The following is a 19,591-nucleotide window of genomic DNA, read 5'->3' as shown; positions in this document are numbered from 1 at the left end:
TCTTCTTTTGATGGTACTGGGGTTGGAACTCGGGCCTCGAGCCACTCTACTAGTCATTATTTTACTTGTTTTTTTAGGCTGTGGCCCTAAGGGTTTTCAAGTTCACATAATTTGGAAAAAAATGTATGGTAAATAAGACTACTTTTATATTATTAGCCTAGTAGTAGATATGTTTTCAGAGTAATCACCATTAAATATAATCATCATTATTTTATTTGGCTAGTTGTCTTGACACTTGGTCTTTTTTTTTTTTTTTTTGTGGCACTAGGGTTTGAACTCAGGGCCTACACCTTGAGCCACTCCACCAGACCTAGACTCCCCCCCACCTTTTTTTTTCCTTGTGAAGGGCTTTTTTGAGATAGGGTCTCAGACTGTTTGCCTGGGCTGGCTTCAAACTTCGATCCTTTTGATCTCTGCCTCCTGACTAGCTAGAATTATAGGTGTGAGCCGCTGGCTCCCAGTATTGCTATTTAATATTTAAAAACATTTGGGCTGGCGGCGTGGCTCAGGTGGTAGAGTGCCTGCCTAGCAAGCATGAGGCCCTGAGTTCAAATCAAAGCACTGCCAAAAAAAAAATCATAAAATTTAAGCACGTCATAGTGGTTTCTGTCTGTAATCCTTGCACTTAGAAGATTGAGGCAGGAATATTCCAGTTCAAGGCCAGCCTAAGCTACATAGTGAGACCCATCTCAAATTTAAAAGCCCATAAGCTTACAGATTTTATTCTAATTAAGTAGTATAAATTTTTGGGGTGCTGGGATCAAACCTAGGGTCTGACAAATACTAACCATGTGCTCTGTCACTTCTAATTAAATGAAGTCAGTATTCTCACAGGCCTTATTTCAGTACTGATTAAATCTGCTTAAAATGGGTTTCAAAGTCTTCTTGGTAACTTGCTACTTTTTTTTTTTAGCATATTATTGTTATACTAGGTGTGCATTGTGACATTTACAAAAGTGTCTACAATGTATCTTAGTTAGATTCTCCCCCCCATCTTTCTCCTTTATTCCCTGTCCCCTCAACCTGCAACCTCAAAGTTATACAAAATTAGGTAATAGATACTCAACTACATAGTCATAAATCTAAAAAGAGACACAATACTAAAATATTACATGGCCTCTTATTTTTACAGAGCTCAAAGATACTAGTGTTAAGCTGTGAGCTGGTGGCTCACGTCTATAATCCTAGCTACTTAGGAGGCAGAGATCAGGAGAATCTCGGGCAAATAATTCCTCAGGCCCTATTTCGAAAATACCCTACACATAAATAGGGCTGACAGAGTGGCTCAAGTAGTAGATCTCCTGCCCAGCAAGCGTGAGGCCCTGAGTTCAAACCCTAGTACCACACACACATACAAAAAGATATTAGTGTTAAAATAAATGCTCTTTCTGCCACATTGAGAGATACTGTTCTGTGGGAGAGTAGAGACCATGAGGCGATGAGATGATGTGTTCATAAAATTTTCTAATCTGTGGAATGCTGGTATGTGATAATTCACAGCTATGAAATTCTAGAGAAACCTAATTCTCTAGAATTCTAATTCTAGGTTTCTCTAGAATTTCAAGGTTACTAATGATTGAAATTATAACTAGTATATTATGGTTAGGTTTTAGTTACAAATTTTTACACTAATAACTAATAAAATAGAACAGTTTTAGCAATATGCTGTATGGGTCACTGAAACTGTAGAAGGTGACATGAATACAGGGTTAGGTGCTTAACCTACCTGATAGGAACATGCTGTCCTCAGCATCTGTGTTGTAGTTTGTGGCATGATTTCCTGTTTTTTGGTGGTACTGGGGCTTGAACTCAGAGCCTGCTGCTTGAGCCACTCCACCTGCCCATTTTTGTGATGGATATTTTCAAGATAGGGTCTTGAGAACAATTTGCCAGGGCTGGATTTGAACCTCGAGCCTCCTGATCTCTGCCTCCTGAGTAGTCAGGATTAGAGGTGTGAGCCACCAGCACCTGGTATGATTTCCTTTTTTAGGCTGAAAATACTGTAGTATAGTGACACATGTTCTGTTTATCCAGTCATTTGCCCTGGATACTTGGTTGCTTCTGCCTTTTGGCCTTATGAGTAATCCTGGGATGATTATAGATGAGTAAATACTTCTGTGAGATCTACTTTTAGTTCTCTGGATATATACCCAGAACTTGCATTCCTGGGTCACAGAGTAATTCTATTTTTAATTTTTAAAGGAATAAGATATGCAGTTTTTTGGTGATTGTTTTTAACTGCTATTGAATTAATTTCATTTATCCTGAGGTTAAATTTTGACAGAATAACCATTTTTACAAAGACATAAAATGTGAACCAAAATAAGCTTGCGGCACAGCTTTCCTTCTTATGACTAAACCTGTTGCTATTTGTAAGGAGAGAGTATTTCTGACAACATCTGCTTGAAATAAAATCTGGATATTACTTTTCAACTGGTTAATTGCATATAATTTTTTCTACTGTACGACAGGGTTTCATTTTGTCTTCTGTTGATTGTTAGTTTTGAGGGAAGTTTGGTCTAGCCAGAGCACTTCAACCTATTTCAACAAACTTGTGAATTTTTTTCTGAGCATTTACTTCTCTAGGTGTTCTCTTTGTTCAAAGATTGTAAACTTTGCTATTTATTTTTAATGTCTAATATTTTATAAGGAGTCTCCTTATAATTGGAGAAAAGAAAATGAGAATTAGGTAGACATTGTTAAACTGTTGTAACCAGGAAGAAAAATACAACCCTAGATCAGAGATGAGTTAGTTGATTGAGTTGCTGCAAGTTCAGGTAAAGTTCTTGCTGATGCACTTTATCATAAGCATTAAAAAAGCCCCAGAAACTGGCCTGTAATACTCACTCTGTAATATTAGCTACTTGGCTGAGCTTGGGAGGATCTTGATTCAAGGCCAGCCTGGGCAAATCGTTCTCAAGACCCCATCTCCAAACAACCAGAGCAAAATGGACTGGAGGTCTTTTTCAAGCAGTAGAGCATCTGCTTTGTAAGCACCTGCTTTGCAAGAAAGAAGCCTTGAGTTCAAACCTCAGTCCCAACAAAAAACACCAAACAAACAAAAATACCTTTCAAAATAAGAAGTGAGAATTATAAATATGTCTGGCCTAAAGTGTGTAGTTGTTGGTAAAAGAAGAAGTGATGCATATTTAATTATAGGATTGATTGGTAATAATGGAAATCTTGAGCAAATACTATAACTTTATAAAGCTTATCAGTAGTAAGTAAAGGCTTATTCATTTGAATAATTCAATTATTGATTGAATAATTCACTTGAAAATTCATTCTGAATTTTTATTCATCAATAAAATTCAGACACATTAAGTAGAATTTTTTTTTTTTTTTGCGGTATTGGGTCTTGAACTCAGGGCCTTCACCTTGAGCCACTCCACCAGCCCTTTTTTGTGATGGGTTTTTTTGAGATAGGGTCTCATGAACTGTTAGCTGGGGCTGGCTTTGAATTTTGAGGATTACAGGCATGAGCCACTGGTGCCTGGCAAAAAACTCTAAGTAATTCTAGACCCAGAAAGTTGCAAAGATAATACAGAGAGGTTGCTTTAATTTTTTTTTTTTTTTGGTGCTAGTGATTGAATCCCCAGTGCCTTGCACAGGGTAAGTACATGCTCCACCACTGAACTATATCCCCAGCCAGAATTTTTCTGTACTGGTTAAAGAAGACTGAAAATGGGTAAGGGTTAGGATGGGTACAAATGTCAGTGTCACGCTGCACAAAGACGGTGCAGTAGGGGAGGGAAAGGAGATCTTTGCACCTCTCTTTTTTTTGGTGGTACTGGGGTTTGAACTCAGGGTCTCATGCTTGCTAGGCAGGTGCTCTACCACTTGAGTCACTCTGCCAGCTGAGATCTTTGCATCTTATTACTCACTTCTTGGAATATTTGTAAGAAGTTCTTTTATTATTATTATCATTGTGCTGGGTGGCGGTACATTGGAGTATTTACAGGTGTTCTTAAAACGTACCAAATGTATCATACTTAAATTCCCTCAAGAAGTTCTTTCAGAAAATGCTCAGCAAGGGATGCCAGTCAGCCTTTCACTTGTCCTCTTATACATTTCTTCTGCCGAGGTCACTCTTTGGTGATACGGGACATAGATGTCTTAGAAAAAGCTCAGCAACGGTGTTTGCTGAAAACTCAGGGGGCGGGTTCACGGGAGGAGAATGTGTGATTCAGCATTAGGGCAGGGCCAAGGAGTCTCCTTCCGAACACTCCAGGTGCTGTGAGCATTCACAGCCCTCAAGTTAGCACTGTACAGGTCATAAGCTTGTTTTTTTTTTTGTAGTACTGAGGTTTGAACTCAGGGCTTAGTGCTTGGGCACTCTACTGCTTGAGCCACACCTTCAGTCTTTATTGCTACTTTATAGTCTTGCTAAAGGATACAGTTTCATGGGTGAGTTAAACTTTTGAGCACAGTGACAAATATGTTTTACATCTCCATCCATATATATAGCACATGAGACAGAGTCAAATGCTACAAGTGTTTTCTTACTGTTCTTAAAAACTTGATTTTATTTCAGTCATAGTGTGCTCCTTGAAATGGTTTCCACAACCAGTGTCCCCATCAGTTCAACCTCTCTGTAGGTAGTCAGTATTGTCCTTGTGAGGCTGGTGGCATGGTTGCTGAGATAAAGTGAGGACCTGTGACCCCCCTCTTCCTCTTTAGGGATTTAGCCTTTGAAGATTTTTTTTTTTTTTTTGCTGAAAACTCAGGGCTTCACGCTTGCTAGGTAGGTGCTCTACCCCTTGAGTCAGGGTGTCACCTTTGCTAGACCTGTTCTCTACCATTTGAGTCACTGCCACTCCTTTTTTATGTTAGATATTTTTTCAAACTGTGTTAGTTCTCCTGATCTCTGCCTCCTGAGTAGCTAGGATTACAGGCATGAGCCACTGGGGCCTGGCTCTTTGAGGATGTTTTTATTCTTACTTAAAAATGTTTGATTTGCCAGTCATTCACCAGCCACAGTTGTTCATTTGACTTTCTTCTCCCTTTTCTTTTTCCTTTTTGTAGCCTACAATTTCTGTCATTATACGGTGAAGTGCTTCTGTACGTTAACACTTTGGGATTGAGGATACAGCTCAGTGACAACAGTGCTTGTGCACAAATTCTAGCTTCATTCCCAGCACTGCAGAACAAAACAAGACATTTAATGCTTGAGTGTTTTATATGCTTATGAGGGAAAGGCCAAGAAAAACAAAAACAATCCAGACGTGAAATATTAATGTTCTTGCTGAACTGCCTAGGGCAAACATAACAGGTTGCATGGTGATGCCACCTTTAAAGTAATGGGATAATTATAAAGTTACTTAAATGAAATAACTTCTAGTTAAGAAAAATGGCTAATGGTCACCCTTTAATCAAGGGATACCTGCATCCTTTCGGTGTGAAGGTGTGTTACTGATGTTACACGTACAAAAATTGGAATTTAGAGGATACAGTTAAGAGATAGCACGGGGGGGGGGTTGGGAGGGAGGTGGCCCAAACAATGTATATGATACAATTAAAAAAGAGAAAAAAAGAGCTGTGAAACTTCATACGCTAAGATCAGCAGGGGGCGGTGGTACACATGCAGGTTGGTAATCCCAGCACTTGGGAGCCAGAGGTAGGATTGAGAGTTCAAGGCCGTGTTGGGATACATATCAAAAAAGAAAATGGTTTAGTTATTCCTCGTAGGAGGAGGCACATTTTTGTTCTTTGAGCTGTGGAAAGATCTGAATGTGTAATGGTGCAGATGAGGGCTTGTGAAGCGAAAACATGATTGTTTCTGCAGCAGAGGTCTCTCGTCCCATTAGTCACCGTACTTACATGGCTCCCCAGGTCCTGTCATCTTGAGAACCCCCTTCACACACATGCAAGGTTAAATGCTCAAAGTGACTTGCAGTTAGGAAGCAGGTAATTAACTGAAGCTATGCTAGAATCAAAACTTCCTGCACACTCTGCGGGAGAGAACCTTCCTTTTTGGATGAGCCCAGTCCCAAACTTCTTCTGTAGATTACAAAACAAAACAAAACAAAAACGCTTTCCTTTATGGTTTGTGTTCACTGTAACTTGTTGATTTGTGGTAGCCAAGTGTCTTCCAAAGAATTTTGGAAGAAAATGATCAGGTGTTAAAACCAGATACTTGGTATGTGTTGGCTTTACTAAAGTTCAAATACTTTTTTTTTTTTTTTGGTACTGGGGCTTGAACTCAGGGCCGTCACCTTGAGCCACTCCACCAGCCCTATTTTTGTGAAGGGTTTTTCAAGATTGGGTCTCTTGAACTGTTTGCCTGGCCTGGCTTCGAACCTCAATTCTGCCTTCTGAATAGCTAGGATTGCAGGCGTGCGGCACTGGCACCCAGCAGTTCAGGCACTTAATCTCAAGAAAGGCATCGTGAACCTTCTGTGAGCAGGGAACGTTTTAGAGAGAGCATCAGAGATGTGCTCTCCACAAAAATAGACGTGGCATGAAGCGTGTGGTGGAGTTTGAGGGTCTCACTAACTGACCTGAAGCGGTCCTTGGGCCCTAAGCACCTTTGCCATATAGAACTGGGGTTAGAATACTGTTAGACTTAAACGGGGTAAAGTTAACATGCTAACATACATGCTTTAATGAGCTGCCTTTTTATGAAGGCAAATGGGTGCAGCAAGTTTAGTATAAGGGTCTGGCATTCTACGAGGCAGGTTTTCTAGAGCTGCATGAGAAGCAAGTTTGCTTATTTTATTTTATTTATTTATTTTTCTGGTACTGATTGAACTCAGGGCCTACACCATGAGTCACTTCACCAACCCTTTTTTGTGAAGGGTTTTTTGAGAAGGGTCTCGCAAATTATTTGCCTGGGCTTGCTTCGAGCCACAATCTTCCTGAACCCTGCCTCATGAGTAGCCGGGATTACAGGCGTGAGCCACTGGTGCCTGGCAGAGATGCACATTTCTTGACATTTGTTTTATTAGAGCCTGAGAATTGTGAAGATTTGTATTCCATACTATTGCTTTGTAATCTCGGATCTGGATCCATAAAGGAGTTTTAAATCAGTTTAATGAGTCTGACTAGCATTAAAAAATGAACTAGACCAGAGTAGGAAGAGAAAAACATCCATCCTTATGTATCATGTAATAAAGACTTGAGTGGTTTGTGAAACTTGCTTGTGTGTGTATTTGTGATGATGCGTGGATATATACATATATAAATGTTTTGGGGTGTAATTTGAAAATATTTCTTAAGTTAGTATATGGTTTAAAAACTTGGAAAGTCACAGCTCTCTCTACCTCTGTCTACTTTGGAAGTAATTTGAGTATCTGAGTTCTGGGAGTTTTTGTGATTTTTTTGTTTTGTTTTTGTGATTTTTAGAGGGCCTTTTAGGAGTTAGTATATAAGAATAAAGGGTTAGTTTTTTCTTTAGAGATTAACCAATAAAGTTGATTTATTATTATTAAATATTATTATTGTCTTAAGATTCTTGGATAGTTAAAGCTGAAGATAAAGCTGAATTGCTTTTCTTTCTTTTTGAGACAGTAGTTTGCTGTGTAGCCCAGGCTGGCCTCAAACATGGGGTATTCTTGCCTCAGCCTCCTGAGTGCTGGGATTACAGTTGTGCTCCACCATGTTTGGCTTTTAAAAGCTACTATAACCAGAGGAAGATAATTAATACATATATTTTTGATGTTTGTGTTTACTGAAAATGTTTTGTATAGTTCAGTGAATGTAGTACATGGGGCATTAAACATTAAGCTTTTTTTTTTTTTTTTTGCCGTACTGGGGCTTGAACTCAGGGCCTTCACCATGAGCCACTCCACCAGCCCTATTTTTGTGAAGGATTTTTTGAGATAGGGTTTCAGGAACTATTTTTTTCCTGATCTCTGCCTCCTGAGTAGCTAGGATTGCAGGTGTGAGCCACTGGCACTGCCTAGAACATCCTTTTTGACTCAAGACTGGAAATGTATATTTTAAGTAAAGCCAAGGTATTCTGGTGTTGATTAGGGTAGCCATTTGGAGCATTTCTATTTTTACATAATATGTAGGTCCAAAGGAAATGGTGGTTTTTGAGATTTGGTGGGGAGAAGTAGTCAGTAAACTTTTGTGTACTTGTTTTAATATGAAGTAACTTTTAGGAGAGGTCATGTAGATTATGTCTTGTTTACATTTAAGACGTTGCGTGTCAGATAGTACCTTACCAGCTTCCTTTCTTCCTTTTCTTTCGCAGGTTTGGGCCCCATGGGATCCCTGTGACAGTATTTCCCAAGAGGGAATATAAGGAGAAACCGGAAGCCACGCAGCTCCAAAGTAACACATTCCAGCAAGGGCCACAAGTGAAGCGCGAAGTGAGCGGCGCCGTTCCCCAGGACCCCTCTCCTGTGCCCCCTCCTGAGCTGAGCCTGGCTGAAAGCCTGTGGACTGCCAAGCCGCCACCCCTCTTCCACGAAGGAGCACCTTATCCCCCGCCTTTGTTTATCAGGGACACATATAACCAATCAATACCTCAGCCCCCTCCTCGGAAAATTAAGCGACCCAAGCGAAAAATGTACAGGGAAGAACCCACTTCGATAATGAATGCCATTAAGCTTCGACCCAGGCAAGTCCTGTGCGACAAGTGTAAAAACAGTGTTGTTGCTGAGAAAAAGGAAATTCGCAAAGGTAGTGCGAGTGACTCTTCTAAGTATGACGATAGGAAGCGCAGGAACGAGAGCATCGCTACTGTGAACAAAAAGCTGAAAACTGACCCCAAAGTGGATGGGAAAAGCCACCACGAAAGCCAGAAGAGAAGCGCCGTGGTGAAGGTCTCCAGCATGGCGCACGGCCGAGGCAGGGTGGTGAAGGTGGCCCAGGCGACGTCCTCCAAGGCTCAGCTGAGCGCTAAGAAGGTGCTGCAGACCAAGAACATGGAGCAGGCCAAGGCCCGCGAGGTGCTGAAGATGGCCAGGGACAAGGCGCAGAAGAAGCAGAGCGACAGCGCCTCTTCCAGAGCCGCGCACCCCAAGGCGCACCTGACGCGGCGCTACCAGAGCCCCAGCTCCGGGGCCCTGCCGCCCCGGGTCCGCTTAAAACCGCAGCGGTACAGGAACGAGGAAAATGACTCCTCTCTCAAGACGGGACTCGAGAAAATCCGGAGCGGCAAGCTGGCGCCCAAGCCGCAGTCGCGCTGCACCTCCACCCGCTCCGCAGGTGAGGCCCCTTCAGAAAATCCGAGCCCCTCGGCAGGCCCCGAAGAGGCCAGCGCTGAGGCCCAGGACACGGGCCACGGGCCTGTGCCTGCTGAGCAGGTGCAAGCACAGACGCTGGGCAAAAAGGGCAGCAAAAGCAGTCTCTCTGTTTACATGAGCCTAAGTCAAAAGAAATCCGACTCGTGCAGTGCTTCCGTGTGTAGCATTGACAGCACGGATGACTTGAAATCCTCCAACTCTGAGTGTAGCTCTGCCGAAAGCCTTGGTTTCCCTCCAGGCAGTCTGCACGCACCCTCCGCCTCCTCCACCTCCTCAAAGGAAGAGAAAAGGCTCAGTAATTCCTTGAAAATGAAAATCTTTTCCAAAAACGTCTCTAAGTGCATCACACCAGATGGCAGGACCATATGTGTAGGGGACATTGTTTGGGCCAAGATATATGGCTTCCCTTGGTGGCCAGCCCGTATTCTCACGATAACTGTGAGCCGGAAAGATAACGGCCTTTTAGTGCGACAGGAGGCCCGCATTTCATGGTTCGGGTCCCCAACAACATCCTTCCTTGCTCTCTCGCAGCTCTGCCCCTTTTTAGAAAACTTCCAGGCACGCTTTAATAAGAAGAGAAAGGGCCTGTACCGCAAGGCCGTCACGGAGGCCGCTAAGGCCGCCAAGCAGCTGACCCCTGAGGTGCGGGCGCTGTTGACACAGTTTGAGACGTGAGCTCGGGCAGTGAGTGAGGTAGGCGAGAGCCTCTGGAAGGCGCCACAGATGCTCCACGGGGTTAGGAGTCATTCCCACGAAGTAGTTTGGCCACATGGGAGAGAAATTGCACTCAGTAAGGAACTGAGTGCCAAGGAGGCTTTTTATACTTACGAATAGCCATTTTTAGACTGAGAAGCTTAAACTGAACATGCCATGAAATTTTGTCAGAAGGAAGTGAGATTTTAGCAGTATTTTCAGTTTCGAAATCTAAAACCATCCCAAGGCATAGAAGCCATAGCCACCACTGAAACTGAATTTTCGCAGGGACTGCCCATTGCCATTTGTACCTATTACTGTACACACGCACACACACGCACTCACACTCATACATATATATATTATATATATATATAATATTACCTGTCACTATGTGACACGGGTTACCTATTTGGGATTTTAGTAAGGGCTGGTGAGCTGGGGGAGCAGTGGATATTTAATGACTACTTGTTTTTACTATTAGTGAACACAGCCTCTCTGCGTGCACAGCGGTGTAAAAGTTCGAAACATGGGTGTTTGACAAACCGAGCATTTGGGATTAACACTCAAGACCGGACAGGATTGAGCTGGCACGCTCTTTCATCCAATGGGAATATAAACAAACCTTAAAAGTTTCTGGTTTGGGAGTTTAGACAGGCTGTGTTTTGGATTTGTAAATAGTGACTGCTGAATTTGGTCAGATTTCTCCTGACTGGCTGTTCCTAAATTCTTAGGATACGTCCTAGTAAATTACACTGTGTGAATTCATGTCATATGTGTAATTGTTACATTTTGGATGTACCAAATTTGATAATTTTTAAAAAAAATTTCCGTTTAAGGTATCTGTTTGCAGGTCAGAAAATGAGAAAATGTAATTGTGTAATGCTCTGAAATGTAAAAAAAAAAAAAAAAACAAAAAAAAAACCCAAAAAAGCTGTAAATAAAATTGACTAAATCCAAATTATTTGTGTGTGTTTCTCAAAAAGCTTTGAAAAATTTCAAGGTGGTAGAAAATTATTCTTTGTAATAGTGTTTAGAAAAGGTGAAAAACCAAACCAAACCTTTAGTTACCTATTTGCCTGTCAGGGAATACATTAAGTGTGAATAGGTACAAATTTAAAATACCGGGAGGTGAATTGGTATATTCTTGGAGTGAGTTGTTGCATAGAGGTCCTGTGTGCTCGAAGTTTGATGCTCCCCTCCTCCCAGTCCTGTGTAGGTTTACTTTTTTCATTTTTAGCCTTAGTGTTTGATTACATGCTTTTTTTTTTTTTTTTTTTTAAGTTCTTACATTTAGGTCATTATAGTTGGCCTCTCTTCAGTTCAGATGTCACTGCTTTTGGGGCTAGTAACTTTTCTTGTTATTCTATTATTCTACATAGTCCATTTGTCCCTAATATTTAATTCCTTATTTTCCAAAGTTTTAGTTTCATACTTTAGCAGAAAATATACCTGATTGCCTGCAGAGGCAAGGTTGGCTCCCAAAATTTAAGGTGCTTTCAAACTTTTTGTGTCTTTTAAATTTTGTATAATTCCAATTTGACACTTTGGGAAACTTGAAACTTCAAGAGCAAAACTTTGTGGGTTTCTAAGAAGTCCAGTTTGAAAGGTGTTAGTTACTGTGGAATTTAAAAAGCCTAACAGATTGGAAGTCAGTAGTCTGACAGCTTCCTTACACTGACTAATAACCAGTTTCTACAGAAGGGTGTAGAATTTTTTTCTGGGGAATTCAGTCAATGCTTTTTGATTTTAATAAACACACAATAAAGATGTTTCACTTGAATAGGACATATTCTTTCCTGCAAACAGAAACTACTTTTTAAAAATTATTTAAATGTAACAGGTTGAAAGCAATTCAAGTGTGGTGGAGGGATTACAAAGGAGATACCTTCGAAGATTTTCTGAGTGTCTTTTAGACTGATGAGCTTGTTTATTTAGGTAACTTTGAGATTTTGAAATACAAGGCTTAGCAAGATTCAGTCGTCTCCTAACATGCAACCCTAAGGCTTTGCGTGATGATCAGGGCAACTTTTATTGTCATCGTGACTTTAAAGCTGGACATTGCTGTAATGTAGCCAGGTGCTTTGGCAAAGGGGCATTTGTGGCATAAACCATATATGGGTTTTGGAAGAACCATGATCATTGAACAGAAAAATAGACCAGAAGAGAAATGGCTCTGTTTAATCTTTACTCAAATAAGAGACTTAACATTTTATTTTCACTGTCTTTGCATGGTGCTGGGGCTCAAACCCAGGACCTCATGCTTGCCACTAAGCCACATCCCCAGCCAGCACCCATCCATCATCCAGACAAGATCCTTTCCCCCTTTACTTTCCTTGTGGCACTAGGTAGAAATAATTTATCCTTTGTCATATTAATAGAACACCAAGGTTCAAATGTGAAATATAAAAATAGTGCTTAAATAGACATAAGCCAAAATTTACGGTCTTCAAACCAGTTTTAGGATTATAGCATTGAATAATGTGTGTTGTGCAACAATCACCACGGGCCATCTGTAATCTGTTTTTTGATAGAATCTTTTATTTTGTGGTGTATTCTAGAAGGTATTTAGAAAGTAAGTGACAGCAGTGAGTGTCTGTGGTTGGACCCGGCTTCTGGTAGTGCCTGCCCTCCAGCTTCCTTGCTAGTCACCTGCAGTCCTGCACAGAGAGGTGCTGGTGTCCACACTGCTCGCGGTGCCTCCACGGTTAAGGACTAGCACTGCCCCTTGGTAAAAATCTTAGGTAAATTAGTGTGACTGCATGCACCTATTAAGAGTAAGTTTTAGTTAAAATTATCCCCTTCTAGTAATTTAGAGGACAATTTTACAAATACAAAACCACTTAAAGTTTCTTAGTGATGAAATTATTTGCCAAACGCAAGTTATTTACATATCATCACACTTTCTGTCACATTTTCATAATGTATGGTTTTCTTTGAATCACTCACTGCCCCCTTGCTGTGTCAGTGCAGTTAATGCAAACAAGTATGCCTTGACATAACGCGATAACTAATGAAGTTCTGAGGTCATCTTTGGTGCCACTCTTGGCTAGGCAATACTGAATTTTTGCATCAGGCTTCTATACCTGTTTTGGGATGGAGTAAGTCAAATTTTCATGGCTTTAATTCTTGAAAACTCTAATTACGGAAACTTTTTTTAAATTAAATTAAATTTTTTTTTTTGTAGTTCTGGGGTTTGAACTCAGGGCCCACACCTTGAGCCTCTCCACCAGTCCTTTCTTGTGAAGGTTTTTTGTCAAGATAGGGTCTCGTGAACTATTTGCCTGGGCTGGCTTCAAACCTCGATCTTCCTGATCTCTACCTCCTGAATAGCCAGGATTATAGGTGTGAGTCACCAGCGCCTAGCCTGAACACAGCTTTTTTTTTTGTAAAACGTTTCATAAAACTTTGTTGTTACAAACAGACTAGACTTTATTTCTTTTTCTTTTTTTTTAAATGCAGGGTTTTGCTGTGTTGTTCAGGTTGTCCTTGAACTCACAATCTTCCTGCCTTAGGCTGTGAATAGCTGGGATTCTAGTCATGCACGACCAGGTCTGGCTCCAGACCAGTTTTAAAACGTGGATTAAACATGAATTAATTTTTTTTTTCAATTTCCTGGTTATTTTGAAAAGGCTCATAGGGCTGGGGATGTAGCCTAGTGAAAGAGCACTTGTAAGGCCCTGGTTCGATCCCCAGCACCTCCCCCCCCCCCCCCCCCGAAATAATGAAAAGAAAGGTCTCATGTTGCCATAAGAATGTGACAGTTATCTCCTTATATTGATAGCCTTAGAAATCTAAGTCTCAATCAGAAACCATGATTAGCACTCATTGTAGTTTCATACTGCTGTCAGTATCTAAAAGGAAAGCCAAATTCTGCGTAGCTGGTATTGGGCTTTTTGTTAGCATCAAATTCACCATCCTCTGCTGCTGGAATTACAGGTATGTACTACCACACTGGGCCTGAAGAGTTAGGCTTATATGACCTCACTCTTCCTTTTCCTGAAAGTGAAAAACAAAATAAAACAAAACTTGTAAGTGTAATGCATGGCAAGTTTTAACAAAGGTTTCTTGTTTTTGTTTTTGTTTTTTTTCTCTTTTCTTTCTTAACTATGTATTTTGTGACTGTTGGTGTCCCTTGCTTAGTTCTGTCTGGCCCTAAAGTTCACTTAAAAGCTACTGAAGAGGCCCAGTGTGGATAGATATGTCTGATCTGTAATCCCAGCATTTGGGAGGCTGAGACAGGAGGATGGAGAGTTCGAGGCCAGCCTGGGCTACATAGTGAGAAACTATCTCAAAACAGAAACAAAACCAAAAATCAAACACAGAGCTACTGAAAACCCCAGAAGGAGTATTGTTTTTCCCCTCAGGTGAAGAACAGTGGAAGTCTTGCTTGTCTGGGTGTTTATCTAGAAATGAGTGAGTCAGATGAGTGTAAAATAAATGGAGTCTTAGGCGCGTGCAGGTGAGTGGGAGCGCCAGCGGCTTTACGTCCGTAGTGCTTGATCGTTGGTAGCACTTGGCGCAGGCTCATGGGAGTTTTTGTTTTTGGTGGGACTGGGGTTTGAACCCCGGGCTTTACGCTTGCTTGAGCCACACCTCCAGTCCTTGGTTTTTGAGTTGAGCACAGAAGCATTCTCTCTCGCTTTTTAGGCACAGGGTTGCAAGTACAGGTGTAGAGCCAGAGTCCATAGATTGAAGTCCCACCTGGATCTACTGCTATGGACAGTGTGGTCTTAGGCAGATCCCCTCACTGTCACTATCTGTGAAATGAAGAGACTAATGGTGCCACCTCTTAAGATAATTATGAGATCTTAAATATATAAAGCAGAGTGCCTGGCACAAGACCTACGTAACACTTGCTGCTTCCATCACCACTCTGTATATATGACAGAATTGATCCTGGTAGCCTTTGGTGCTAGCTTTTGCAACATACACTCGGCATATATGAAAGTGCATTTGGGTCTCAGTAATCAGTAATCATGTGTGGTTATCCACAGGTACCTACAAGTAGCATGGACTCACTTTTTTTTTTTTTTTTTTGGTGGGACTAGGCTTTAAAGTCAGGGCTTCATGCTTGCAAAGCAGGCGTTCTACCACTTGAGCCACACCTCCAGCCATTTTGCTCTGGTTATTTTAACGATGGGGTCTTGGGAACTGTTTGCCTAGACTGGCCTTGAACTGTGGTCCTCCCAATCTCAGCCTCCCAAGTAGCGAGGATTGCACGTGTGAGCTATCATTGCCCAGATGGACTGGCAGGTTTTAACTGGTATTGGCAGAGGGTATCTGGTTGGAGGTCCTGGGAATGGCAGTGATTGGGATTTAACTTGCATTAACACTTCAGCTCTTGCCCCATCTCTTTCTGTGACATTACTGCACTGTCATTTCTGTTCTGCTGGAAGCACAGGCTATGAGTACTGTTACAGGAGGAGTAATTGCCTCAGACCGGTTCTGACCCCGCCTTGTGCCCTGCATTGGCCAAATCCTTTTCAAGGCATTGAGGAAAAGTCCCTGCTGGGGGTTCAGTGCAGCTGCGGGGGCTGGGAGGGGGCTGTCAGGACTGCTCACAAAGGCTACATACACACTTGTCATCTTTTTAGTCTGTGTTCCTCTGGGGCTCTGGTGCTTTATTGATGCTTTGATATTTTATTCATGCAAGGGGTAAAAAGAGAACATTGAACTTTTTTTTTCTTATTGCTCCTGGTATGATCGAGTTGGAAATTGTTTCTCTTCTAGAAGGGAAATACCTGACTTTCCAAGGCCTTGATCTGTGTGTCATGGTCATATTTTCCAGAGGGCAGTCATTTTTACCCCTGGTTCAGTTTTAAAAGCTGTTGATTACAAGCCTATGATATTCCCCCCAGTTTAGTTTGGGTGAGGAATCTGGCCGGGAGTGGCAGATGTTGGTGTGAGTCCTGGTGTGCTGGGAAGACTGTGCAGTTTGTCTAAAACTTGGAAAATAACTGGTTAGAAAAATAGCACTAAGGCTAGTAAGCCAGACTTTCTGCTATAAAACGAGGTGCCAACCCTACATTTCCTTCCTGCATCATTCCGTCTTAAGACAGTTGGTACTGAGTGTTTAGTGAAATACTAGAGGTGTGTGATCTGCATCTTCAGCTTTTCATTCTGGGCTTTGGGCCTGGGCACGGCCACCTGCATTTCTTTCATTCGTGCTATGGGGGAGATTGTGTGCTCACCCTTTTCTGACTTGCTCCTGATGTCTACTGCCTCCCAGGGGCAGCGTGGCACTTCAGCTTTCTCTTAAGGACAAAAAGGTAACTTCCAGTGACAGCACTGTGTGGAGGGCAGCTGGGGCTCCCTGGCTCTTCAGGGGAGTATCCTGTACTGGAGTAAGAGTCTGAAGAAAACTCTGAGGCCCTGAAAGCAAGCTTGTCTTAGTAACCCAAGACTCACAAGCCAGGCTTTGGGGACTGGCGTGTTCATGTCTTAGGTGGCATTTCAGGGGTGGCAGGTGAGAAAAGGTGAGGTCATTCTTTCATGCGTCTTCTGAATCCTCGGCAGATTCTTTCATGATTGTTGAAACCCAACAAGTTTTCTTAGTAAGGGTGAGTTTTAAAAGATCAACTGGAGTACCTTCAGATTCCTTTTTTTCTAGTGTGTTTGCTGTTGGGCTAGAGTTCATAATATAGATACATTTTCCAAATCAATAACCTCATTGTTAAACCTCATTTTGAAAAGGTTTTACCTCTGAATTAGGACTCAGGAGTAACCAAGTTTATATATCAGGTTTTTCAATGTTAGAAAAGTTGCATTTCTATTATATGCTACTGTTTCTAATTTAGAATTTTATAAAGGCTGATTACTCTAAATCACTGATGCCAGAGTTGATTATACTGATAGGATATGTGAACTGTTTCTTACTTATACTTAAAACTAGAAGAGAAAGCAGACAAACAAATAGGCTTAAAACTAAGGCTGAAGATGGCAGCCCTTCAGTATTTGAAGTCTGTTCTGAAAGCGGAAGTGAGAAAACTTACCTTGTCAATTATTATTTCCACCAGTTACTACCTCTCAGTAAACAGCTCAGGTCCTGAGTGGCGTGTGCAGGTGGTCATCAGGATCACGGTAGAAAGGGCTTCCAGAGATTTTCTGTCATCTGCAAACAGGCCCGCTGAGCTCAAGAATGCTAAAACATGTTCTGGGTTACCACGGGGTCTCACGCCAACACGAGGCTCATGTTAGGTAGTAAACTTTTTTTTGGTCAGGGACATAGGTATAAGTTCACAGTTCCCCTTTCCTTTGTAAGTTTTTTGGAGGGTCATCTTGGCTTGCTTGGTGGCCTTCTGCTGCTGATGGGACTTGGGCTGGAGAGTGGCCTCTCCTGGCCTTGGCCTGTGTGTCTGCATGGCTCCCAACTCCCTTGCATTCTGTGAAGCTAGCAAGTTATCCAGAACAAATTCATTGAGAAAATTGAACCGCATTTTGGTCTGATTTTTAATTTTTTTTTTTTTTTTGGTAAAATGGATTAAAAAGAACTCAACTGACTGCTCTATTTTTGTTAACTTGATTTTTTCTACCATAGGTCTCAACAAATGGCAGCTATTACATCAGACAGTGACGAATCCTGCTGCTCCCTTACAGTGTCTGACAGACCACTGTGGATTCAGACTGGGAGCATTGAAGTTAACAGTGAAACGGGCAGGTCTGTCTGTTTAAGCCCTGCCTGTAGCGAAGAGGGCGCCATGCCACCTGACCACTCCTCACATAGACTAGGCTAGACGTCAAGGAGTCAGGATTTCTTTATAGCTTCATTGACCTTGGTAGCTGGGTATACTTCATGTAGGTGGTAGGTTTTAATGAGTGAGAATGACTTTGAGTTGATACTACCTGCTGTGCTAAAGTAGAGCCTTCTGTGAGTTTCCCTGTGTTGAGAGCAGTTTCTCTTAAGGCGGTGAAAGTTGAGCACCATGTTACAGAACTTTGTCAAATCGCAACCAGCTCTTCTCTCAGTCACTCATATCATCACTGTAACTTCTCACATAGTCATTACTTACTGTATACATCAAATATATTAACATATTATGAAATGTTGATATACCAAAGCATATTAGTATATAACATATTAATCTCAAAACCACTGTCATTTACATAAGGCAAGTCAGACGCTGAAGGGTGGGAAGGTATACTACTGAGATGTGGTTGTAACCTACATCTTTTCCTTTTTTTGGTGGTACTGGGATTTGAACTCAGGGCCTCACACTTGCTAAGCCGGTGCTCTACCACTTGAGCCCCTTGCAGCCCTGTAACCTAATCTTTTTAAGTACATTTTTTAATTAGCTGCTGGGATAATGCCTAAGAAGACTCATTTTGAAGTCTCCCATGGTAGAAAAGGGTCAGGGATTTTCCTTGCTGTGATAGTCCTTTGAATTTAAGAGCCTTCTGTGGTTGCATGTGAGCTGTAATTTGCAAGCTGGGTCAGAGCGGTTTACTTTGCATCAGAGATGGTGACTGGATTTTGAACTCTTACCTGTGTGTTGGGGGGTAGCTACGTGATCTCTCAGGGAATAAGTTTTTTGGTTTTCTACACCTCTCATAGGAATTCTTGTCTTTCCTGCTCTGGTCTTCAGCTGAACTTGAGTAAAGTCAGCTTTTGAGAGTCACAGGTAGAAAGAAATTGATGGAACGGTGCATGGCATTGGCTCTTCTTGTCTCCTTTATGAAACGGAAACATTTATTTCCAAAGTTACATATGAGTCTAAGTCTATAAAGTGTTAACAATCATATTAGCTGCTGAATATCTTAGTTTTAGAAAATAAAACCTTGTTTTTCTCTTCCTCTTTTTTTTTTTTTTTTTTGATGGCACAGGGGTTTAAATTCAGGGCCTGTGCTTGCTAGGCAGGCGCTCTACTGCTTGAGCCACACCCCAGCCCAATCTTTTGTCGGCTGAATTTTTCTTCAGAGGCGAAGAAAAATACTTCACGTGTGCAGTATTTCTGGCTAGAAGTCATTCTGCATTGTGTGAAAGGAAATGTGATAGGATGCCCTGTGGAGTTGACTTTATGGGCCTTGATCCAGTGAGTGAGTGAAGTGTGGCAACACTGGGAATTTAATGTACAATCAGGAGTCTGTCAAATCACGGGAAAGGTAGCTGAGTTAAAGTGTTTGAAAGTTAAGTGTTGGGAAGGATGGGATAGTTTTTCTTTCTGCTCTTTTGTGTTGTTTGTTTTGTCTGTTTTTATTCCACTAAAGTACCATATCTTTGGTTTAAAAATTCATTTGACCAAAAACTCATCTTTCTCTCCAGGGATCACTTCTTTTGGAATTTAAACTTTTATTGGTACTTAGGCTCCCACGTTGAGAGGCATTACCGGGGTTTCAGAGGGGTTCCCACTGCTTTGAGGTGCGAGAAGGCGGTTGGCATTTTGGTCATGCTGCTTGGCAGTACTTTTCATCAGCTGGGCTCTCTGTAAACTGTGCTGCTGTCCTGCTTTGGGTGTTTCTTTGTCTATGGTTGGTCTAACCAGAGTGCAAAGCTGTCTTCTAGAGTCAAGATGGCGCCCCGATGCCTTCTCCTGTGCTTTGTCTACCTCTGGAATGGCTCCTTTTTGTTCTGTGCACCTGTCGTCAGTGTGGTGTGCAGCTGACTTTGATATGGTGAGGTAGTCTGGCTGGTGCTGGAGGAAGGCTGGAGTTTCCTAGTGCTCCACACCAGCTGCCCCGACTTACTGTGACTGTGAATTGGCAAC

The 19,591-nt window shown here is 41.8% G+C and overlaps 1 protein-coding gene across 4 annotated transcripts in view; it reads left to right on the top strand.

Moving 5' to 3' along the window:
• Pwwp2a (PWWP domain containing 2A) overlaps window positions 1-19,591 on the top strand; it is a 42,049-nt gene that overhangs the window by 10,763 nt on the left and 11,695 nt on the right. Inside the window, exons 2-3 of one of the 4 annotated variants that reach the window (XM_020175562.2) lie at window positions 8,198-9,156; window positions 17,428-17,547. In XM_020175562.2, coding sequence (XP_020031151.2) covers window positions 8,198-9,156; window positions 17,428-17,547 — 1,079 coding nt within the window. Of the gene's footprint in view, window positions 1-8,197; window positions 9,888-17,427; window positions 17,548-19,591 lie in introns of those variants that run through there. The other 3 variants (XM_020175561.2, XM_074057674.1, XM_020175564.2) reach the window with 3 other exon arrangements.

Source organism: Castor canadensis, chromosome 16 (genome assembly GCF_047511655.1).
Source record: "Castor canadensis chromosome 16, mCasCan1.hap1v2, whole genome shotgun sequence".
In the NCBI taxonomy this organism is placed as follows: Eukaryota; Metazoa; Chordata; class Mammalia; order Rodentia; family Castoridae; genus Castor; species Castor canadensis.
Note: the sequence above shows the minus strand (reverse complement) of the source record. Positions and strands in the feature narration are given on the sequence as shown.